Source organism: Myotis nattereri, assembly GCF_964212035.1.
Source record: "Myotis nattereri genome assembly, chromosome: 7".
NCBI lineage: Eukaryota > Metazoa > Chordata > Mammalia > Chiroptera > Vespertilionidae > Myotis > Myotis nattereri.
The window spans coordinates 3,535,604-3,561,288 of record NC_138082.1 but is presented as its reverse complement, the minus strand read 5'-3'; the positions used below and the strand labels follow the sequence as shown (position 1 = coordinate 3,561,288).

General features: G+C 52.2%; 1 protein-coding gene across 1 annotated transcript in view; it reads right to left on the bottom strand.

The window, feature by feature from the left end:
* Nucleotides 1-25,685, bottom strand: part of MYO1B (myosin IB) — a 135,545-nt gene that overhangs the window by 58,903 nt on the left and 50,957 nt on the right. The window contains exon 4 of the mRNA XM_081095302.1: nucleotides 10,237-10,331. Within this exon, the coding sequence (XP_080951428.1) occupies nucleotides 10,237-10,331 (95 nt within the window). The remainder of the gene's footprint in view (nucleotides 1-10,236; nucleotides 10,332-25,685) is intronic.

Genomic DNA, 25,685 nt, shown 5'->3' with positions numbered 1-25,685 from the left:
TTTGCTGACCACTGGCCTAGGTGGTCGTCACACCGACACCGTGATGCCCTCACGCCGTCACAAGATGGCTGTGCGCACAGTGGAGGCGGGGCCCGGCGGCCGCTCCGCACGGCGAGGTCTGGGGGTCCCAAGGCTCCGTGCAGCATGGAGGAGGCCAGTCCCGATGTCCCTGCCGCCTTCTCACGTGGAGGAGGGACCCCCCTGACTCCGGCCTACCTCTTTGGGGCCATCGATCGCGGGCTCCCACACCGTGAGAGGGGCACAGGCCACGCTGGGGGCTCCCCCTGCCCCCGAGTGCACGAATTTCGTGTACCGGGCCTCTAGTCTTTTAAAGTATTTGTCCTTTCTATTCAACAACATGACATGAATTCAGCTATAACGGGAACTGTGCTTAAAGGTTATCCCTGGGCCGATAAACAATCTGCTGAGTGACATCGCCCACAAAATCCCTTAAAGCGGCCGTTCACATAAAATGACTCTATCATACAAGTTGATTCAAGCCCAACGTAGCTTGGTAACCTGGGTATCCTTACCAAAGATATTTAAAAATGTTTAAAGAACTGTTCTAAATCAAACGGGTTTGCTCACAATTAGACTAAATAAATGACTCTTCAACTCAGTTAAAAAGCTGAGCAGCTGATCTAAGGGTTTGGTGACAGGAAACAGCCCTCCCAGGCTCGGTTGTGGGTATAGCTCACTGGGAGCTCGGAAAGGTGAGCTGGTGAGAAAGAGCAGACGCCTGATGCATTCGGAGGATTCTGGGCTCACAGGTGGACACAACTGGCTTCCGGTGGGTTCGTCCTCCCACGCCTCTCAGCCATGTCCACTCTTCACCGGCCCCTAGAGATCCTTTCTTTCAATCCTCACCCGAGGATATGCTCCCACTGATGTTTAGAGAGACGGGAAGGGAGGGGGGAGGGGGAGAGAGAAACACTGATGTGAGAGAGACACATCGATCAGTTGCCTCCGGCAAGTGCCCCCAACCAGGGCCAGGGATGGAGTGTCCACGCAAGGTCTGAGCCCTGGACCAGAAATTGAACCCTCAACCCTTGGGCCCACAGGCCGACGCTCTAACCACGAAGTCAAAGCGGCTAGGGGGATCCTGACCCCGTCAATACCGAGTTCCCTCCGGGAAGGGAGGTCTAACGTGGATGCGCTGGGGTGGGGTGTGCACCGTGAGTCAGACGGAGCGAAACAGGGTTCCTTTTCGTACAGCGCTTCCTGGAGGGTCGCGCGCACTGCGGAACTCTGGGAAAGGACCTAGTGTGTGCCTTCCCCAGGCCCAGCTGCCTGGAAGGTGCTTTTGGCTGAGCTGCCCACGCTCATGCTCCCCCCATCAGGCTCTGGGAACCCCGCCCGCTGCTGAAAAAGCGTCTGCCAGCTGCAAGGAAACCAACCCCCATGTCGGCTTTCTCTCCAGGCTCTGCTCAGTGGTGGTCCCCGAGCAGGAGCGCGTTCCCGGGGAGGGACAGCGCCTTCCCGGGGAGGGGCAGCGCCTTCCCGGGGAGGGACAGCGCCTTCCCGGGGAGGGGCAGCGCCTTCCCGGGGAGGGGCAGCGCCTTCCCGGGGAGGGACAGCGCCTTCCCGGGGAGGGGCAGCGCCTTCCCGGGGAGGGACAGCGCCTTCCCGGGGAGGGGCAGCGCCTTCCCAGGGAGGGGCAGCGCCTTCCCGGGGAGGGACAGCGCCTTCCCAGGGGAGGGAGGGCACCTTGACTCTGAGGATGAGGGGGCCAATCTCAACACTTGTGCAGACCTGCAGGTGGCTTCCAGCCGGTGTCCCACTGCTGACGAGAATAAATGAACTGGAATGCCACTTGGGCACATGGCCCGCCCACACACTCGCATTAGGGCAACGATTTCCAGCCTTTCTCATCTCCTGGCACACGTAAGCTAATTACTAAAGTTCTACGGCACACCAACAAATATATTTTTGGCCGGTCTGACAAAAAATAGGTATAATTTGGATTGATTTACCAAAAAAAAAAAAAAAAAAAGTAAGTAATTACCCACCCTTTTTGCTCCAAAGTGACTTTTTAAAAACTCAGGTGCCTACACCTGATTTAAGAATTTCTGGTACCCGGAATTAACCAGTCAGATGCAGCCTCACATTCCAATTCTGGCATAGAAGGACCTCTGGTGCCCAGAATTAACCCAGCAGACGCAACCTTCTTACGCAACGTGACCAAGGAGATGCAACTCTGCTGTATGACCTGTACACTTATGGTGCAAGGCGGGGCATTCACGCTGGACGGCTATGGTTGTGTCATCGTTTTTGTATCTGACCATCGAAGAGAATAGAGGTCCGTGCCCCTCACTAAGCAGTCAGGCATCGCCTGTTGTAAAAATTCTTGCAGCCCACCGGTTGAACATTGCTGCTTTAGCCTCTGAGCACACCCCAAGTCACTAACAGGAACCAATGAGCACCAAGCATGTACGCAGGTCCCTGAAGTCCCCAAGGCCTCAGGTGACTCCTTCTGGAGGGCTGGCAGGTGTGGTGCAGGGAAGCGAACCATCTCGCGGAGCCCGAGAGCTGTGGGGGGAGACGGGGCGCTTCTGCACTGGCTGGAGGTCGGTCTCCCTGAAGTTTGCTTTCTGTCTAATGCCAGGGATCCACACAGCTCCTGTGGTGGTCTGTGACGGCTGGTTTCTGCTGTCTCCTTTAAAGACGGTAATCGAGAAATGTCTGCCTTGTCACCTTGGCAGTGCCAGGAACAGGTCTTGTCATCTTCGCAAGGCCCTTCCTCCAAAGGGTGCTGTCCCTTAACACTCCCCCCACCCCCCACTGCGTAAGGGGCCTGGGTGACACTTCCCATTGGCCTCAGGGTTCACCTAAAAGCTGGTGACGTGTCCGTACTTACTGCTGTTGCCCAGTTCAGGCCAACCTGACCTCAGTTTATGGACAAAGAGTTTATATTCTACTACATTTTTTTAATCCTCAGATGAGGATATGTCTTTATTATTTCAGTGAGAGAGGAGAGAGAGAATCATTGATATGGGAGAGAAACACCTATCAGTTGCCCCTGTAAGCGCCCCCCAGGGATAGAACCCCCAACATAGGTGTGTGCCCTGACCAGGAATCAAACCCTTTGGTGTACAGGATGGTGCTCCAATCAATTGAGCCACCTGGTCAAGGCTCTATTATCTGTTATATTTTTTGACTTTTTGGTGCCACATGTCCCTCTATCCACCAATCCAAACTGGAACTCTTCTTCTGGTTACTTGAGGAATTTTCTTTAAAAAAAAACAACATTTTATTGATTTTTTAGAGAGGAAGGGAGAGGGATAGAGAGTTAGAAACATCGATGAGAGAGAAACATCGATCAGCTGCCTCCTACACACTCCCTACTGGGGATGTGCCCGCAACCAAGGTACATGCCCTTGACCGGAATCGAACCTGGGATCCTTGAGTCCGCAGGCTGACGCTCTATCCACTGAGCCAAACCGGTCAGGGCGAGGAATTTTCTTTCTAGGCTTTCTAGCTTTCAAGTTCAGGCAAGGCTGCCTTCCCAGCCAATTCCTAACGCCCTGTGATATCTGGCCTCCCACTCCCCTGAATCACCCTCCCACCCCAACTCTGCAGCTTGGCCTCTGAAGCAACCCCCGACTCTCTTCCTCTTCCTCCGCGTTCTTAGCGGCATTCTTTGCCCCCATTGCCACCTGCATCTTCACTTATGTGTATTCTCCTTTCTTGACCTGAAAATGTCGCCTATCTTTCTATCCATTATACTATTAGAAGACTGAAAGCCTTTATAGGCAAAGTAACTGTCCCAAAAACTGGTGTAAAACACACACACACACACACACACACACACACTTTCAATGAAAAGGTGCTTTCTTTTAGATAAGTTAACAAATTGTATTAAAAGTCCAGGTCAGGCTGTTCGTTTATTTCAGGGGTTACTGAGCTCACTATGGCCCCACGCCTCACACGTCAGATAGGTGACCATTGAGGTCTCCGGAAACCCTTTTCTGGCCCAGGATGGATTCCAGGGGCAAAATGCCATGGGGGGCGAGGGGGCCAACTCTGGTGGCTGCTGAAATTAATGTGGCATCTCAGAGACCTTTTAATGGACAAAATAAAATGGAAACAGCTCTCTCAGGATCACTGCTGATTAAAAAAAAAAAAGGGCATCAGGAACAGGTCTTTAGAATTTGAATTTGACTTATAGCAGGTGGCTGTTAAACTGTACATAAATACAAACCCACAATATCTGCTGAGATATAAACGTGGGTTAAGTTATATTGAAATTACGAATCACTTTTACTAACTTTAAAATCATTTAAGCCCTGCCAGTGTGGCTCCGTTGCCTGAATGCTGTCCCACGCACCAAGAGGTCGCTGGTTCGGTTCCCACTCAGGGCACACATCCAGGCTGCAAGTTCAATCCCCAGTAGGGATGCGTACAGAAGGCAACCAACCAGTCTTTCTCTCTCACATCCCTGTTTCTTTCTCTCTCTCTCTCTCTCTCTCTCTCTCTCTCTCTCCCCCTCTCCCTTCCTCTCTCTCTAAAATAAATAAAAACCTGTTAAAAATAAAATAATAAAATCGTTTAAGGAAGTCAGATGTAATTTTTAAATACAGCTCAAGGATACTTATATCTAAGTTCTCTATAAAAATTTCTGTGTTCAGATTCTTAACTACCTTCAAGAACTCTAATACTGGGCTCGTTTTAATAATTTATTTTTGGAAGCCAGGATTAAGAGTCATTTTCTCCCAAACAAAGACTCACTGTCTAAAGGAGACAACTCATAATTGTTTTCCTGACACAACGCTGGGTCTCTGCCTTAAGCAGTTCGTGAGATATTAATTTCTTTAGAGAAAGGAGTAAGCCAGGAAAGATAAGCTGCAAGACCCAACATGGTTCAGAAGACTGTTTTCATGATGTTGCATCATGCTGGACACGGGAAACAAAAGCGACCTCACAAAGCTTTCTCCTTTACCTCCTGTTAGTTCTCCCCGACTAAAGTCCAAATAAATTAGAACTTTTATTTAAAGGTTTAGATATTTTTCCAAATCAAAACTTTATGTAATACTATCTATGAATAAAAAACACTCTATTTCTGAGGAGAATCACTGATTATCATCCTCCACATTTCCAAGTCTAGGTTTTGAATCATGTTGACTATTATAGGGACCAAGTAAAGATGACCTTCGCAGTCACAGCATAAAATTGTACGCATTTCCCAAAGTGATACTTTATGACTATATTAATCCAGCCGTCACATTCTCAATGACAATGTCGTTCATGTGTACTGTAAGGGTATGAAATGGCTCCATTTGAGACTAACAGGTACTCTTCACGTGTACTCAAAAATCTGAAAAGCACTGCCATTTTAGACATAAAAACACTGGCATTTAAAATTGGCAAAAGGGGAAGGGGATTCAGAAGTACAAACGTCCAGTTATAAAATAAGGCACGAGGGCTGTCCGTAAAAGGCAAGGGGGGAGGGGGTGGCTAGATGCAATAGTATTGCTCAGAATCAATTCTTAGTCTGTCACTTCTCTAACTGATAGATACTTCACAGATGTACATTTATGTTTGAATGTAACTTGAATCCTAAAATTCATCAACAATCAGACAGACAAAAGATGAAGTCTTTGAAGTCAAAATCTCTTCTAACTGGAAAATGGTAGAATCTCTAGGGTTTAACCAAATATACTGCACTAATAAACAGATGTCCTGTAAGAAATGCCACTAGAGCAGAATATGTAGATCAGAACTCATTTCTACAAGGAGTGGAAAGGGGTGATAGGGATGGTTTATGGTTCTGGGGATTTTAAATTCCTGATAAGGCAAGAATTATAACTAACTCTGAATTCTCTGGTACCTCGTACTAGGCTGGGAATAATATATGTTATTATGTAATTACTAGTGGCCCGGTGCACGAAATTTGTGCATGGGTAGGGTCCCTAGGCCTGGCCGGTGATCAGGGCCAATCTGTGGGTCGACTGGCGGAGCAATGGCGGGGGGGAGGGCCCTGCTGGCACCTGCCTTAGCTGGCCTGGGGCCTGCGAGCTGGGGGCAGTTTCTGCATTGAGTGTCTGCCCCCTGGTGGTTAGTGCACATCATAGCGACCAGTTGTTCTGCCATTTGGTGGCTTTGCATATTAGGCTTTTATTATATAGGATTACCTAATCATATAATTGTGTAATATTTTTATGAAAGAAAGCCTTGTAGAATAGCAATGGGTGAACAAGAAATGGAAGAGGAATATTTCGATGAAAGTCATTTGCGCCATGAGCACAAAAGGCTGGGAATCTCATCGCTAAGTTATCAAAACCTACGCACGTTCATGAAGAAGCCCCACAGGCACTCAGTCACGAAGTCCAAACAGAACAACAAACGAACGATGTGAATATAAGCAAGGCTTCTTCGGAGTTCTCTTCACAGAGCAGCTGATAGATCTATCCGGGAGTTAACAGGTGCCCGTGTCTGCACTCACATACCCGTGGAACATACACGTCACACACAGATCACGTAAGACATATATGATACAGGTCGGAGAGCGTATAGCGAGAACCACTCATCTACGCACACGCACATCCTGACACATGTATCTACTTGTATCCCTCCCTCCCTCCTTGGTTAAGATGCCGAAAGCTTTCTAGGGACCATGCTTGCCCAGAGCAGGTGGCCCAGTTTCCTAAAGAATGAGGCTGCTGAGTCAGAAAGACAAGCATCACATGATCTCACTCATACGTGGAATCTAATGAACAAAATAAAGTGCTGAACGGAGTGGATCCAGAGGCATGGAAGCATGGAATAGGCCGAGGGATCTCAGAGGGAAGGCGGGGGAGGGTGGGGGGGGGAGGGAAATGGATCAACCGAAGACCTTGTGTGCAAATAAGGTGAAGGCCTGGGGCAGGGGACGGGGCGGGCTAGGAGGGGTCAGTGGGGAAAAAGGGGGACATTTGTAATACTTTCAACAATAAAGATTAAAAAATAAAAAGAATGAGATTGCTGAACCGAGGCCTGTCTGTGTGCAATGAGACTGGACGCTGCAGCTTGGAAGAGCCCCTCACAGTCCCGAGGCCTCAGATCGACGTGCTCCACACCGACCGCAGGCAGCCGCCCCTGGGCTGTTCGGGGACAGAGCACGGGTCCCGCCGCGAGCAGCGCAGCCTCTACGCCGAGGCGGTCGCGACGGGCCAGGTTTTCACGGAACTGCCACTCAACAGGAGGGCCTTGCTTCGGAAAGCTGGACACTCTGGTGATCCCCATAAAACACGCGGGCCCGAGGGGCCTTGCTTCGGAAAGCTGGACGCTCTGGTGATCTCCATAAGACACGCGGGCCCGAGGGGCCTTGCTTCGGAAAGCTGGCCCACGGACGCTCTGGTGATCCCCATAAGACACGCGGGCCCGAGGGGCCTTGCTTCGGAAAGCTGGCCCACGGACGCTCTGGTGATCCCCATAAGACACGCGGGCCCGAGGGGCCTTTCTCACGTGGGGAAGAAACAAAACGCAGCTCGGCACATCCTGCCCTGCGTCCGCTCAGCTCTCCTGGCGAGGTGCGCCGCCCCGAACACGCGTGATGCTGCGGCCACAGTGAGCCGGCGACGCCCCGGTCGCCGACAGGCAGGGCGCTCAGCAGATGGCACGCAGACAGCTCGCGGGGCTCCGAACTAACGGCCTTCCTGAGCGAGGCAGGTGGGCCCCTAACTCCGTCAGCAGATGGCTGGGGAGTGCTTAGGAGCTGATGCAACTGTCAAGTTAGGAACCACATAATGTATAGTGTTTCCCTACGTCAGGATCGTCTTCCCAGGCCCACAGATTTCTTCTGATGTCCTCGGAATCGCGCGGTGATGGCCCCCGCATGTCCCGCCTCCCCGCCCCCATCAGTGCCTAAGTCGTGTTCTGCAAACGCTGGGCATCCACAGCAGAAAACTGTGAGCGCACTGCCTAGAGCAGCCGTGGGCACTGTTATGGACACATCCATGATGCAGGAGAATCATGGATCGGCTGCCTCCTGCACGCCCCACACTGGGGATCGAGCCCGCAACCCAGGCCTGTGCCCTGACCAGGAATTGAACTATGTTCTCCTGGTTCATAGGTTGATGCTCGACCACTGCGCCACGCCGGCCCGGCCATAATGAATGTTTTATTCAGCACAGCAATACTGAAATAAATAGGGCCCAAAGAACCCCACGCGCCCACACGTCTCCCCGCGTGTCCCAGCACATACCCTGCAGGTATGAGTGTCTCCAGCATGGAAGACCAATGACAGCATCAGCTACCAAGGGGGGGGGGGGGGGGCGCCTCACAACCCAGTGAAACAATCACTTCTTATAAAGTAAACCCTCTGCTACCACGTGGTGCTTTAACCCTTTTCGGTCCAACGTCGAGGCTGACTCGACAGACCAGGTGCTAGGAGCAGGTCCAACGTCGAGGCTGAGGTCGACACTGCAAACCGGTTCAACATTCAATCACGTCAATTAATTTGGACCAGACTGTTCGAATTCCAAAAATAAAATTGGACCGCAAAGGGTTAAGCTATCAGTAACGATTCTTCTTGAAAAGAGGTATGATAGGCAAAGTGCTAGCACATCCGGGGCCCTCGATAAATGTCAGCCCACGAACCCAAGGGCTAGGGGTTCAATTCTGGTCAAGAGCATATACCCTGGTTGCAGGTTCCCCACCCCAGTGGGGGCACGAGTGCGAAGCAACCAATTGATGTGGCTCTCTCACATCAATGTTTCTCTCTCTCTCCTCTCTGCCCTGCCTCTCCCTAAAAATCAATGGAAAAAGTATCCTCCAGTAAGGATGAACAAAACAAAAGAGGAACCAAAAAAAGAAAAGAATGAATGCCAACCCTCTGAACCGGTCCCAGCCACCCCCTCAGTCTTTCCATCAGGCAGATCCGGAGCCAACAGGAGACGGGCACTCCCTCTGCGAGGAAGCAAATGGTCTGACTCTCCCAGAAGGAGGAGGTCGCTGACGTGGCCAATTAGTGGCTGCGCTGTCTTCTTGGCGCATATGTTCCCGAGATGAGGAACTGCCGAAATGCATCCAAACCAGTGGCCACAGCCCACATCTGATGACGCACTCAGGAACAAATGGGTACAATCAGACCCTCAGAAAGCACGGGGCGGGGCACACGTAGGTGTACACTTGTGAGCGGGTGCAACCGTTTATTCTTGTGTTGTTATTATTTTTATTGATTTCAGAGAGGAAGGAAGAGGGGGAGAGAGAGAAACATCAGTGATGAGAGAGAACTGTTGGTAGGCTGCCTCCTGCACGCCCCCTACTGGGGACGGAGTCTGCCACCCGGGCCTGTGCCCTGACCTGACTCACAGGTGGGCACTCAACCACGGAGCCACGCCGGGCAGGTGGAAACCAAGGTTATTAATCTGACAACGAAACAGCCAAGAAAGTGGAAACATTTAAACCCCACTTTGGCAAACCAGCAGGAATGACCAACGGCCAGCCTCGGCTGTAACACAAGAACACGCGGTACAGAAGCCACGGGGCATGCTACCCAGCACTGGGATGCAGCCCGTAATAGCACAGCTCTGCGCGGTGACCGTGGTGACGCCATGTCGGGGTGGTCGCATCGTGAGGTTCATACAGGCAGAACCACTAGGACGCACACCTGAAACTAACACACCGTCCTCTGTCGACTATATTTTAAAGGCGAGCATGTTAAAGATGGAACAGACAGGCAGCCCCCATCTCCCTCACCACCCTCCTCCTTCCTGGGCCCTCAGTTCCGCGGAGAAGACCCGATGGCAGCAGGGGGAGCCTGCAGAGTGCGCTCGCCAGTGCAGCTCTCCCCACCCTCTCCCGGTCGCCAGGCCCCAGGCAGAATCACCTCTCACTCCGGCCATCAGTCATACAAACTGCTTTTATTACAAGCACAAGGGAAAACAGCACAATCCCTCCAAAAAATACATACCGAGGTTCCTATCTGGTTCCGCAGCATTTTGCACATGATCTTTATCATCCCACTAGAAATACAGACAGCCCATCTAAGCTACAAAAATCTCCGTTCTGTGGGCTTCCGAGGAAGTCAGCCTTCCCGGCCTCCCCTCCCCTCCCCGCAGGGAGGAGCTGTGCTGCAGCCTCCCTTAGGCAAGCAGCCCGGAGCCCCGGAGCCCGTGGCACAGGCGCCTGGCGGCCCAGCGAGCGGCGGCCCAGCACAGCCTCGTGCTGACCGCACCGCGCTCTTGGCTGTGCTCACTCTGCCACCCCCGGGCACTGGCCATCCAGCGGAGCGGGGGAGGCTGGCCGGGGTCTTACCTGTCTTCCCGGCTCCGCTCTCCCCGGTGATGAGAATGCACTGGTCCTTGTCTTGATCTCGCAGGGACCGGTAGGCTTCGTCCGACAGAGCAAAGCTGCAGGGCAATGGAAACAAGGCCTTAGGGTCAGCTCACCGTCACGTGGTCATCACATGTCATCATATGTAACCTTAGGGTCAGCTCACTATCACATGGTCATCACATGTCATCATATGTAACCTTAGGATGCAACTCACCATCACATGGTCATCACATATAACCACATGTAACCTTAGGGTCAGCTCACTATCATGTGGTCATCACATGTCATCACATGTAACCTTAGGGTCAGCTCACTATCACGTGGTCATCACATGTAACCACCTTAGGATGCAGCTCACTATCACGTGGTCATCACATGTAACCTTACGATGCAGTTCACTATCACATGGTCATCACATGTCACCATATGTAACCTTAGGATGCAGCTCACTAGCACATGGTCATCACATGTCATCACATGTAACCTTAGGGTGCAGCTCACTAGCACGTGGCCATCACATGTCATCACATGTAACCTTAGGGTGCAGCTCACTAGCACATGGTCATCACATGTCACCATATGTAACCTTAGGGTGCAGCTCACTAGCACATGGTCATCACATGTCATCACATGTAACCTTAGGATGCAGCTCATTAGCACATGGTCATCACATGTCACCATATGTAACCTTAGGATGCAGCTCACTAGCACATGGTCATCACATGTAACCTTCGGACGCAGCTCACTATCATGCAGTTATCACATGTACCCACGGCCCCTTCAAGGCCCGTTGATGTGCTTCAGCTAGAACGCTGAGGCCTCCCACTCCATTTCCTGCCAAGTCTTAAAGTTAATACGTGACATCCACCCTGCGTGGCCCTTGTTACCTTTCCCCACGCATTCCCCGTGAACCAAACTGGCGCTGATGTCTTGTCTCTAACGCTACACTTTATGCAACGCATGCGCTCTGTTTATGGCTCCGTTTACTCGCGTCCGGGCGATTCAGGGGACCCAGGAGGGAAACGTCACATCACACGTCCCTACTGGACACTGCGGGGACTTTCAGGGCGGTTCACTGGTTCCAGAAGAATGAGGGAGAAATGTGCTCCAACGTGAGAAAAATGGCCGCAAATACCAGTAGCTGATATCAGCAGCACTGAGCTACATCCGGCCCACCCCTCCACCAGTGACGGAGCTGCACGGACCCCCAGGCGAACGGGGCCACGGCTCGGCCTCGGCTCTCCTTCAATTCCAGTCCCGAGGACGGCCAAGGCCGCCTGTCGAGGAAGGCAGGCAGCCAGGCCTCCTGTGGACCCCCCTCCTCAAAATTCACCAACAGGACGCCCTTCGCTCCCTCCAGCTTAACGGAGCGTCATGTTGTCAACGTGCACTTAATTAGGAAAACTCTTGCACTTAACCCCTCAGCGAGTCCGCCCGAGTCTGCCTGGGTCAGGAAGGGCTGGGATTTGAAGGGAATGAAGGAAAAGGGGAGGCAGGCAGACAGACGGACAGGGCACCAGCAAGTTAGCACAAAGCTGAGGATCATGGGGAAACACTGCAGAGCCAGTGGGGACCCCGGGAAGGCCAGGCCTGAAGGAGCATTAGCAGGACAAAGGCTTTTAGGTGGAAACAAAGGTGGACTTCAGAGCAGCTGCAAGTGGCTAGAAGGCAACTTGGGGGATCAAGGCCTGAAGCAGGGCCCCGAGTCAGGGACAGAGAGCGCGGAGATAAAGGGGCTGAGCGGGAAGAGAAGCGGAGGTGAGGGGGCCACGGAGGGCTGTGGGTGGGCAGGCAGGAGGGCGTGGCCACCGGACGCAGCCGGCAGAGCTAAAACAGCATCCGTGACCATCCAGCACGGCCCCCAAGCCCTTCCCATGGAATCGTTTAAAAATCACAGCGAAACCCACTATGAATAAACTGTCACTGATCCCTTTACAGATGACGCACCTGAGGCCAAACGTGAGGCCACACTGCGTGGGACCAGCGGAGCCGGCACTGGCCCTGCTCTGGGCCCAGGCAGCCCTCTGCATGCGGGTGGCGCCGGGCCACCCTCGGGTGCCCGCGGAGAGCACTGGGGGCAGGAGAAGCCCGGACACAGGGAGGGTTTACGTTCGGACGGGACCCTGTGGCCTGGCCATCCAGCCCTGGGGCTTTCCTTCAAACGAGAGTGAGTGGAGCCCTTGATACCGACAATTCACTGGGCCGTTGGATGTGCCCGGAGCAGATTTCGTCCTTCAACAGCCCTGGGAAGGCCGTATTCGCCTCCTTGGAGAAAATGCCTCGACGGAGGCCGAGAGGGACCCGAGATGCCCATTCTCCCCGCAGGGCGGCCACTCCCTGAGCGCAGTGACACGGTATCCTCCACGCTGGCGCCCGGCACCGCCTCCAGGCAGTCATCCGGCTGAACTTGGGCTGATCCGTGTGCAAGTGGGAAACAGACCACATCCGTGAGCTGCGATGATGCAGTGAACGTTCTTAAAGGGGATACAGCCCTGAAGACAGGTCTGCAATCGTTCCGCGTTGTGATCAGTTACGCGCCCCTCGGATCCCCTCCCAGGTGCACGCTCCTCGGGGAACAGGCCTGCTTTCTATTGGGACTAGGAAACAGGCAGCACCAGGACCAAGCCATGAACGGACGAATGGGTGGGTTCCCTCCACGCGCTGCCGAAGCCCCTGCGGGGTGTGGAGTGAGCCCCCCCAGGAGCAGTAATCAGGAAAACCCGTCCTGTGACCTTCACAGGGAACGAAGCCCCGCCCACCGCCCAATTAGCCCCTCCCCTCCACTCCTTCACCTCGCACAATGTCACAATGGGCGCTCGGGAGGAAGGCAGACAGCATGGGGGCGATGCCAGTGAACTTCCCAGCCATGCACTCGCCCACCTCCACATGGGCTGGTTAACTCCGGCCTTTTCCCGTGCTCCTGGGACTACTGCTAGATCCCAAAGGAATAACCACATATGACTGTGCATGTGTGCACGCGTGCCCCCCAACTCCCCCCCCACACACACACACACACACGTCACCAGGACCCTGCCATGGGTTCACTTAAAGTCAAACACCTAACTTGAGCTCTTGCTTCCTCTTGTCTGTCACAGACAGAAATACTTAATTGTTGTCCCCAAAACTGGGCCCAATTCATCAAACGGAGAGTATGTTAGAATCTAAGAGAGAGGCTCAAAGGGATTGCTCTTCTTCCAGGACTCGAGAGAGCCCTGATTTCAAACTGCCAGGAAATCTCACCAAATTAAAGTGCCCAGCACCGGGGAGACGGGGCTGGCCGGCGGGCACACCCTCTCAAGCACAGGGTAATGCCATCCGACCCGTCTGTGCAAACACTGGCCTTGACGTCACTGCTTGAAGAAACGACCCGAGGGCCCTGGCTGATTTGGCTCAGTGGACAGAATGCTGGCCCGCGGACTGAAGGGTCCTGGGTTCGATTCCGGTCAAGGGCACATACCTGGTTGCAGGTCCCCCAGCCCTGGTCGGGGTGTGTCTCTCTTACCTAGATGTTTCTCTCTGTCTCTCCCTCCCTTCCACTCGCTCTAAAAATCAATGTAAAAATATCCTCAGGTGAGGATTAACAAAGAAAGAAAGGAGAAAGAGAAAGAGAGAGAGAGAGAGAGAGAGAGAGAGAGAGAGGGAGAGAGAGAGAGAGGAAGACACAGGCCCCGTCCCCATCCTGTTCCTTCTCTCTGGCAGCATCGGCCCGGCCCAGCACCCTGCCAACACGTAACCACACGCTGAACCCACAGGCCCGCCTCCTGCCCGCCCTGTAATTGAGGAGCCTAAATAAACTTTACGGACATTCTTACTTCAAAACAGTTGCGACCCATATGCTTCCCATTATCCTGGAACACATCAGCACCGTCATCGACCACACACACAAATGAGCGGTGTGTTATCACACGGTGACGACGGCGTAAGGGGCACGCAGGGCCCTCGCTCGCCACGTCGGAGCAGGTTTACCCGCGTCTTCTGTCCCTCGCTGAGCGCTAGGAACAGAGACAGGCAGGCCGACCTGGGATGTGCTCCTTCCAGCTCAGCTCAGGGCGGCTCCCCGGGAGCCGCAGGTGCCCAACCCACGGTCACTGCCACCAGCGACCTGTGGCTCCAAGGTCGGAGCGGTTCGGTGTGGGCTCCTCTGTTACGTGCTGCCCGGGTGGAGGGGGGCGGCCCGTTCCACACCATCCAGCTGCTGCCCAGCAGGGCTGCCCCTCCCCAAGCCCCGCGCCCGCCGCCCGGCCATGTCCTTCCCAGGCTCACCTCACTGACTGCAAAGCCACGATGCTCCACAGCACAGCGCACCAGGTACAGCGCCCGGCCCCCCGGCCCGGCCGGCCGGCTGCTCAGTCCCTGGCCCTCCCCCACGGGCGGCCGGAGAAAGCACTCCCGCAGCGGCTGGCCTCCCGAGGGCCTGCCGCTGGTCACCTCCGCCAGCCAGAGAGGCGGGCAGAGCGCGTGTGTCCGGGCACCTTTCCTGGACTTAGGTAACCGCCTGTAGCTTCCTATTTCACGCTTTTCCTTCGAGAGCTCTCAACATGGGAGCGGATCCCCTTCCCCTCCGTCTTGCACCCTACAGCACGCCTCTCACGTCACACCCGGGAGCACTGCGTTGGAATTCAACCCTCTTCTCTCATCCATGACTGACACCTACAGATCTCCACCAACAGATCTCCACCTACAGATCTCCACCTACAGATCTCCACCTACAGATCTCCACCAACAGATCTCCACCAACAGATCTCCACCAACAGATCTCCACCTACAGATCTCTACCTACAGATCTCCACCTACAGATCTCCACCTACAGATCTCCACCAACAGATCTCCACCACGTCTTTCCTTCCCAGCCCGGGGGCAGCCCTAACAACCGGCGGGTTTCCAAAGCTACGTAACAAAACAAAAAAAGTGTTGTGTGTTTTTCAAACGTTCTAACCATCCAAGAGTTCCACCGTTTTCTAACTTCATATTGAACCCGGCCGAGGGCTGATGTGGCCCAGGAGGAGGACATGGAAGAGCAGGAAGAGGAGAAATTGCGAGTGGCGGGTTTTGCATAGGAACCTTGAGGGGTTTTGTTTGCTTTCTTATTTGTTTTTAAGGAAAAGCAGATGTTGACCTTCCTTGTAAAATATTATTGTAGCTATATCTTTTTTAATTTAATTTTTTTATTGCCTAAAGTGTTACATATGTCTCCTTTTTCCCTAATTGACCCCCCCCCCCCGCATTCCCACCCCAGGCAAGCCCCCACCGCCCCAGTGTCTGTGTCCATTGGTTGTAGCTATCTCTTTCTTTATCATTGTCTCATATTCAAAATGCAAAAAATGTTCACCCACTTGAGAAATGTCACCTTGATAAATTAGTGTTATGCCTCCCACCAAACATTCCTTCACCCTATCACATCTTAAAGGAAAACTTCAAAAAAAATCGTTATAGTTATTTATTACAGATAACTGTAACTTTTTATCCAGGAAAGGTTTATTGCATTCATGTCCTATGCCAATATAAATATGGTAAAATTAATATCTTTACAACTATACAGTTATCTCCTCAGGGCCACAACACTGTAAGCATTCCTAACAACCCAAGCCCTGGAACAAGGGAAGATAAAACACAGGAGTGAGTCTCCCTTCAAAATAAATTGCAATGGTCAAAATGAACACGATGAAGTAAAAAGGAAAGACTATGAAAACAAACATATAGAATAGAACTGGGGAAAGGGAGGTGGTGAACAGACCTAACCGGCAAGGTTTCTGTATTTTACATACTAAAAGATAGTAAAATTCTAAAAAATAATAAATCAAATAATTCAAAAGAAGGCAGGAAAAAGAGGAACAGACACAGAGGAGACAAACAGAAAATAAATTATTAAATGGCAGACCTAAATCCAACCACGTCGATAATTACATTAAATGTTGATGGACAAAATACTCCAATTACAGGGCAGAGAATGCTGAATGGATACAAAAGTGAAACCCAATTAAATGCTGCCTGCAGGAGTCACTCTTAAAATAGAAAGACATGAACAGGCTGAAAGGAAATAAGACAGAAAAGGATATTCCAGACGAAAACAACTGGTCAAAAAAACATGATTGTGCTTTTCTCTTGATGCATCTGAAGTCCCTCGTTGCCATCTCAACATAAGGACGCCATCCCGCGTCATGGCATCACTGATAGCAGAGTGCAGGTGAGGCTTAACTATCTTCAAAATGAGCTGCACCCCTTCTTCTAAGAATATTTTATCCACACCAAATTTCCTAAGTTCATAGACCTTCTTTTATCCCAAACCTAAGTAGCTACATTGGTTTCTTTTGGCCACATAATTGAAAAGGTTTCTTTCTATTGCCTGTAAAACAGAAATCATCTCATCTGAGATTAATCATTTTAAGGTGACATCTGTGTTTTGATGACAATAGTAAAACATCAAATAAAGCTCAAAAGCCGGGTTTTAAAATAGTACACGTCAAAAAGACACAAAGGCTTAAAATTAGATTGGTTTACTGCAAACGGACTCCACGGTATTTCTGCGAAATTTCATAGACGGTCTGAATCAAGCTCAGTGTATACACCGGGTCTCTTATGACATGACTCAAAGATATTTTTTAATCTTGACCGTCAAATATCACCACTGAGAGGACAAAACCCCACCTCTGGAGGTTCAGATACCATGGCTCACGGGTGTTACACTGTTTTAAGGAACCACAGAAATCCTGTGTGACTCGCCAGGAACTTCTTTTACTTACAGTATTGGCACTGACGCGCGAAGCTCTTGATTTCAAAAAGCCATGTGCTCGCTGTGGATGATAATCCACAACAAACAGCCACGAGCTCTGAAGGGGTCATGTCTTCTTTCAAGACTTTAGGAATTTTATTTGGAGCTCACCCACATTCCCAAATCCTCCCAACCCTGGGCGCCTGGTCATTATCAAAACCCTAATGGAGTTCCTCCATCAGCCACACCCAGGGCCCTCGGGCTGAGAGTCACGGAGCAGTCAACACCCTGGCCTGGAGACTGATGGGGAGACTGACAGGGGACGGGCTGGCCTCTTCAAAGGTGGGTTGCAAAAGCCAGGTACTGGAGACAGGCCTCAGGAAACAGATAAGGGGCTAAGAGGCTGCAGTGCGCCAGGAAGGAAAAGACGGGGCTGGAGATAGGATCGCAAGGAGGAAACATCTGCCTCCCGGGCCTGGAGGCGGCTCCCTGGATGCAGGGCACTGCCGTGCGTGGCTGAGAACTTCCTTCTGAATCGGTGCCCTGAGCGCGGAGCTGCAGGGAGCCCTCGGGGGCAGCAGCATCCTGCCCAGGGCCTGGCGTGCAGTCAAACGCCCGGAGGCGGATTCATTCTGTCTGTGCTGCTGCAGGGTCTGACCTCACAGGTGCACGGAGGGTGGGTGGCTCCGCTGCCTCGAATTCCTCTCCTACTCATGAAACGGAGCAGCATGTGGAGGCTGGAGGAGAGCATCCACCCGGCGGGGCACCCAGGAGTCAGAGGCGTGCATTCGCCCTGGGGTTTGAGGATGAGGAGTAAGAGAATCTCTCCTCTGGAAGCTTAAAATCTAACAGGAAAGATCCTGAGTTCCCCGCAATGAAGGGAGTGTGAGTGTGAGGAGGTAGTGAGCCCACCAGCAGCCCTTAAGGAAAGGGAAGCATGGGGTTCCTCAGAGGGGCCGGCCAGGGAGGCTGCAGCTTCTGAACCGAGGCCCGGGCAAGGAGGAGGCCGGAGGACACAAAGGCCAGAAGGAAACAGTGTTATTTCCCCGTTCCCGTCCAGAAAGGAGCAAAACACACCTGATCCGGGGGAAAGGGCAGAGAGACAATCAGGCTCTTAATGCAAATTCCATGAGCCCGTGAAGTATTTTTAGCGTCTCTGTTCACAAAAGAAACACCAACAATCGCCTTTTATTACCCGACTCAGAAACAATCCCACAGCGTCACAGTCCACAGGAATAACCCTTTCTGCTCACAGTAACCACAACCAAAAGCAAATTCCAACCACGACTGCTTATTCGGGGAGGGCGGGGCAACCTAGCTATTTCAATTAATTTCATAGTCAGTTTTCATGTCAGTCTAAAATTATTTTCGTTGCTACTTCATAACTGTAATGTTGCTGCTGTGATGAGTCGTCATGTAAATATCTGATATGCAGGATGGTCTTAGGTGACCCCCGTGAAAGGCTCGTTCAACCGCCAAAGGGGTCGCGACCCACAGGTTGAGAACCGCTGGTCTAGAGACATAATTGACTAAACTAGGTAATGAGCTTTTTCTCCTCATTTCTGGCCTGAGCGCCCGTCAATGGGGAAGCAGTTGTCTGTGGCCGAGCAACTTTCACAAGCCGCCTGGACACAGCATCAAAATCTGGCGTGTGTCAGCACCAGGACTCCATTCCTGACCCTCTCCTCATTGCAGCCAGGTTTACCCTTTGCTGTGATGTGCTCCCGGAATAAAGTGTTTTCCCCGCATCTGGAAATACTCAAAGCAAGTTTGCATCACCCCTGCTCTCCAAAACCACGCTTCTCGGAGCGCCCGGGTTTGAAGGAGACCGCGTGCTCCTGCGTGGGCACCAGGGAAGTGTCAGGGGCCCGTCCGCGGGGCTCCTGTCAGGGCCTGAAGGCCTTGATCCCAACATGCCAGAGCCCCCTCCCGCCCCCGCCACACTCCAGGGTTTAAGAAGCACCCATCCCGATCAAGTTTGCAAATTCAGGACAGAGGCAACATGCAGAAGCCTGGCCTCTGGGTTTCCAAACAGAAAACAAATGTCTTCATTTTACAAAGAAACCCTGTGACCGAAAGGAGACCAGAGGATCGCACATGAGACCATCGAGTAGAAGCCCCTACGAGCACGGGCAGGCTCAGGCCTGGGTGACGGGCAGCCCTCCCGGACAGCACCCAGTGGGGTCCAGAAAGGGCGGCCACCCCTTATCTGCCCCTCTTCCAGAAGGTTCTCCCTCCTCCTCCCTCCCTGACCCCAGCCCTGATCCCCACCCCAGGGAAGGGGCTTCAACAGGAAGATAAGGAAGCTCAGGATGCCAGCGGGTCTGTCTGCACAGAATCTGGTGACTATTTTTATGTTTCTTTTTTTAAATGCGAAAACGTCTGCCTTTAAAAATGGCTTCAAAGTGGCCACAGAAGCACGGGTAAACCAAAAATACCCTCCGCCGGCCACAGGCTGGCTGCCCGAACGCTCCGCCTGCAGTGCAGGCGGTCACTCCTCCGCACAAGCTGCCGGCTCCACCAGGAGCTGCCCGGACCCAGGGGGTGAGGGGTGCGGCGCGGGGGGGTGGGGGCATGGGGACTGACAGCAACGCCCTACTGCTGCCGCTAGATTGAAAGTGGGCACAGAAAGTGCCCGGACACTAACAAAGGGGTGGGAACAGCTCTCAGATTGTCCATTGCACGAAAGCACAGATCCAGAGGAACCCAGATACGGAGCATTAAACATCTGATTTCAAGTGTGCTAAGCCATGTCCACGTCGGCAAGCGGACCGTGTGGACACTGTCACATGCACAGAGCACGTCCATGTTTGAGAGAAACTTTCTGATCAGCGAGCAGGCAGCCAGCATGTGTCACCCACCACATGCCTGCAGGGGCAAGGCATCTGACAAAGCCTGGATCCTTAAGGACCAAACTCTGAGCAGCTGAGAAGAAAGTCCCGGAAGCCAGCACCACCCTCCCAGAGGGGCAGGGAGGCCAGGAGACCTCGCAGGGAGGGGGGCTGGGGGATACGCCCCAAGGCTCTCTGTGCGCACAGACTGGGCCCTGGAGAGCCAAGTGCCAAGAGACAAGCTTCTATCTTCAACCAAAATCTTGAACTTAACAACTTCCTTTATGTAAATCCAAACGGGTTTCTGGTTACACAGCGAGGTCAACATCCGGCCAGCGACGCACACAGATGCAACCCCTACAGCTGTGTGTGACAGGCCGCAACCAGCCAGGCCCCCCAGGGCTGTCCATCTCCCCTGGCTCCCTCCCTGCCCAGACCCCCACTGTCCCCAGCATGCGCCTTCTTCTGAAAAGCCCTGGACAACTCCCCTTGTCCCAGGAGCCCCTTGCCCGTAGGCCTATAAACCTGCGCTCCGATTTCTCAAAGACTTCGCCTTCAGGTGCTCCCCCTTGAGAGCGGGGACATGACTCGCCAACTCCGAGCCTGACTCAGGATCTGCACGGACCCCGACACCGTCATCTACCGTTCACGCAAGAAGGTGAAAAAATACGGCATTTTCAAAGTCTACGTTCACTTACCAACTATTCCTAAACAACCAAGTACAGGGGAAATCCAAACTGATGCCATCAAACATGCGCATGTACACGCACACGCGCGTGTTTATGAAGACAGAGCTGGACAGACTTAAAATCCTCAGAGGAGGAAGTTAAGAGGAAGTGGGAACCGATCCCACACTCCGGCTGAAAGTCCTCCCTGGGTTACTTTTCAGGACGCAGCCCCCTCCCTCCTGCTGGTCTCAGATCCTATGTGAAGACGAAGGCAGACCATCGCCTTGACTCTCACTCTCCGCGTTAGGAAGGCCGCCGGCCCGCGGCCACCTTGCACGAGGACCCGAGGCGCTGGCAGCTCCCGGTGTGAGAAGCCAGAGGGACCGCAGTCCCTTCCAGCGGCCGGGGCCGCAGCCTGCTGAGAACGGGGCTGCCTCTGCTCCCCAGACCCTGCCATCCAGGGCTCCCCGACTCCCACGCCTCCTGGAAGTCCCCAACACCGTCCCTTCTGCCCTCCCAATGGGAGACCCCCCCCTGGAAGGAGGAGCCGTGTCCCTGGTGTCCTGCCCCAAAGAGAGCCCTGCAACGTGGGGGTGGACACCCAGGGCTTCTGTCCGAGGAATGAACCAACTCGGCATCGACTCCTGGTTCCGTCGCTGTCCCTGCAACTGGTTAGGAGGCTGCGGGAAGAGCTGCAGGAGCGACCTGCTCCCCTCCCAGGACCTGCTCCTCTCCCGCGTGTCTCCCTGCTCCTCTCCCGCGTGTCTCCCTGCTCCTCTCCCGCGTGTCTCCCTTCTCCTCTCTGGTGACCTGCTCCTCTCCCGCGTGTCTCCCTACTCCTCTCTCGCGTGTCTCTCCGGCCCCTGAGACCTGAACCCAATCAGCACGGGGCGCCCTAGCAGGAGGCCCACAGCCCTGGGCGGAGCACCCCCCAGGCAGCGGCAGGCTGGGCAACAGGAGAAGAGGCACAGACGCTGGGAACAATGCCACGTTCCCCAGTTGGCTTCAGAACGGTGAGCACTTATGGAAGGAAAACTTCTCTGCAATTTGTTTAAACAATCCTTCAAATATGGAATCCCACTTCCTCAAAATATCCGATGGCTCCTAAACATACTGCTTTAGGTTCTAAAGAAAGAACACACACACGCGCACACACACACACACGCGCACACACACACGGCTACTCTCTGCAAATGTGTGTGCTTTCAATACCTACTGATGGAGGAAATACCCATTTCTGCAAGAACGTCCCCACGCCCAAAGGCTGGGATCACCCCTACACTCTCCACAGCTGCCAAGTGGCCATCACACACTGGTTCCGGCCTGGAGAGCCTTCTGTTTGCGATGACTGACGGCCCACATCCGCGCAGACTGGAGGGAGCCAGCGATTGAAGTAAGCCGTGGTCTGCTTCCTCAATTTTCATAAAATGATGGCAGCCCAACCCATTACTCAGTGGGTTTCAAAACTAACGCTGTCTTTTAGCGACAACAGAGTATGTGTGCTCTGTGCTCTTTCCAGAGAACAAAACCTCAAACGGTCTGCAGATCGCCTTGAACTCAAAGCCCACTTGTGAGAAAACAGAAAATAAAGGTACATCCAAAACGGTCGCAGAGCACCACCTGAAGGAGACGGTGCGGCCTACTGCTCCTTGGCCTCCCGCGTCCAGTCACACCCCCATGAGTCAGGCCCCTGTCCCCGTGGTGCTCAGCCTCGGAGGCACATCAGACTCCCCTGGGGAGCGGATGCCTCGTCCTCCCCTCTCCATACTCTACAGATTATGATCCAATTCTGTGGTGGTTCTGCCCGGCCGGTGTGGCCCAGTGGTTGAGCGTCAACCCAGGAACCAAGAGGTCACCGGTTCGATTCCCGGTCAGGGCACATGCCCACGTTGCAGGCTCGAGCCCCAAGAGGGGGCGATGGATGATGTTGTTCTCTCTCATCGACATTTCTCTGTATCCCTCTCCCTTTCTCTAAAAATCAATAAGGACTTATTTTTTTAAAAATCTGTGGTGTTCTACTGAGCAGCCCAGGATGACTTATCCGTCTCTTAGACCTGCTTTTCCTAACGGTGCTGTGTCCTCTGCTCCCACCTGGTGAGGCGGCACACGAAGCAGCTGCCTCGATGTGCTGCTGTTTTCTGCAGGGAGATCTGGGAAGCATTGCTCACGATGACATCCTTCACGCCCCAAGTCCCACAAGGGAAGTCTCTCCTGACCCTCACTGGTGAGGAAAACGGGGCTTCCCTTGGCAACGCAAGTGCTTCGGTCTTACGTGCAAGGCCAGGGCTGTCGCTTCGGTTTCACCTACAAGGAGATGAAAACTCCCAGGTCCGTAACCACGGAGGACATCCTGGCATGAACTTTCGCTGGGCTCTGCCTTCCCAAGAGCTATTCGTTTGATAATGCTGGCGGCAGAACAGTGACCTGCCCCCAGTCCATGGTCAACGTGAGGAGAAATAATAATTAGCCCCTCGTCATCTTCCTCACACACGTAGGAGCTACCAGAGACGAAATAATGCGATTGGTGTGACTAAAATCCATGCAGACCTGCACGGCTCTTCTTTGTTTTGCTTTGGCCTAAAGGGGGAGAGGAGCAGAGAAGTGACAGATGGGTAGGCAGAGGGACAGAAGTCTACCAGCTCCCATCTTTAACTGCATCCATATCTGGAAAAAGAATTTAAAGTTGTCCTTAAATACAACTTAAAGGCCCCAGTGTCGGGGGAACGGATTTTTATTTATTCACCACCCACCTGGGAAGAGTCAAATCCAACAAATTAACATCGCACTGACTTAAGTTTCAAAGCTGGATGGAACCAGTTTACCATAATTCCCAATAGATGACTATGTGAATATAGATGAGATCAGCATCTAATTTTCTAAAACTCTCAATAAATATACTGGTTCCAAAAAAAATAAAATAACATGGGAATTGGACCAAAAGCATATCTATTGCCATAAACTATCAAAGCATTTAGACACACCTTCAAAAATTCATATTAACTATTTCTATAGACCATAGCAATGAAACACTTCTAAAAGCCTTTTTTCATAATAAACCCATCGGCCACTAGTCCCTGTGCTGAACAGCCGTGTGAACGAAAGGGAGCAGTAACAGAAACATGGAAAATGAACCCACGATTTTTCTTCTGTAGCTTAGCATGCATTCCACTGAGATGAAAGCGGAAATGCGGAAACGCACCGTGATCACAGTCATTACAAGAAAAAGATCTATTTGAGAAGAACTTGAAGAGGACCCATTTTCTTTCTAAATTAAACTACTGAACTCACGTTCACATTCAGGCAGAAGCTGGCTTTAACCCAGGAGTTAACTTATCAAACAGCTAGGAACCCCAATGGAAATGAACGAATGATCCTCGTAAATAAAATCATTAGGGCGCCATGCAACCAACGAGCTAAATCCCTTTCCATCTTCCCCTTCCTGGGCACAGGGGAGGCTGTATTTCCCAGCTTCCTTTGCAGTTAGGTGTGGGTGGACCCATGTGACTGCACACTGGCCAAGGAATAAGGACTGACCTTGCTCTCTCTTCACCTGCCACAGCCAGTGTTCCAGTCCTTACAGCTACAAGTTCAAGTTCGTAGGCAGCTGGATGTGAGTCACAAATTGGAGGAGAGCCATCTGACCCGACCCCCTCGGGGTGTGCAGTCGGCGAGAAACAAACCCTCCCTGTGTCTTACCTTGGGATGGGAAGGCTTGCTGCCCAGGCATCACCCACCTCATTCTGACTCACACATCCCTTCTAGTCCTCCCTCACTAGATCTCGGGCATCCTCAGACTATCAACTTGAGTTCCATTTCAAACCAGTGGAACAGCGGTTCTCAACCTTCCTAATGCCGTGACCCCTTAACCCAGCTCTTCATGCTGTGACCCAACCATAAATTATTTTCGTTGCTACTTCCTAACTGTAATGTTGCTGCTGTTATGAATCGTCATGTAAATATCTGATATGCTATATGTGTGTTCCGATGGTCGCGACCCACAGGTTGAGAACCGCTGCAGTGGAAACTGTTAGCAACCAGCACAGACAAGCGGAAGGCTGAGTATTTCTCGGGTCCCTGACACGTACCAACGCTAGGACCGGAGGAGGCGCGGGGATCCTGGGCACATCCCAGAGGAGCCACTGGAGGATGCATATAAATACGAGGACTTCTGTTTATGTCCTTATTGATCGTTTTTTAAAGTTCTCGTTCTTGGGTATGTTTAATAAGGTACACAATTCATAAGGATGACATTACTTGAATGTAACTGTACGCACATGAGCAAACATACCAGATGGACTTTAACAGCTCCGATGTGGAGGCAACAAAGTAAGTACTGCGGTCCCTGCTCAAAACATGCTTACTCTTGCAGAAGTCCAATACTTAAATAGGGAACAATTAAATGTATTAAGGCTGAACACAATAAAGTGCCATACAGCCCGGCTGGCGTGGCTCAGGGTTTGAGCACTGACCTATGAACCAGGAGCTTATGAGTTCGATTCCCAGTCAGGGCACATGCCCGGGTTGCAGGCTCAATCCCCAGTAGGGTGCGTGCAGGAAGCAGCCAATCAATGATTCTCTCTCATTACTGATGTTTCCATCTCTCTCTCTCCTTCTCCCTTCCTCTCTGAAATCAATAAAAATATATATATTTTTAAATATTCTGGATATTTAAAATATATATATAATTGTGACATCAAGTATGCCATGGAAATGTATGCTAGGGCCACCGAGGGGCCTTTTGGAAAGGTTTGGATGCAGGTGTATCCCGGATGCATCTAGAAAGACAAGTAGGATTTAAATATGCGGAGGAGAATGGAGTGAGTATCATGGAATATGCGGCCGGGTGCCCCGAAAAGGGAAGTGAAAGAGGCAGTGGAATCGGCCAGAGGCGGCCAGTGAAGCCCAGCTCACAACTCACTGATCACCAGCTACACATTTTTTCAAACTCAACCTCTATCGTTTCCACAGCCAACATCTTCCCTTAGGACTGACTTTAACTTTATAAGTTCTATTCAAGTTCAATGCCAGGTATATGCAAACAACCAAGAAACGGTGAAGTCCCTAAATGTGAAAACAAGACAAAGATGTTCAACTTTTGAGATTCATTTATGCTTCTTTACCGATGCCTGCAGGATGAAATACGGCACGCACACACACAGGCATGGCTGGGACTGTGACAATAAACAGTATGTTGCATTATGAAAAGGAAGCCAACGTTCA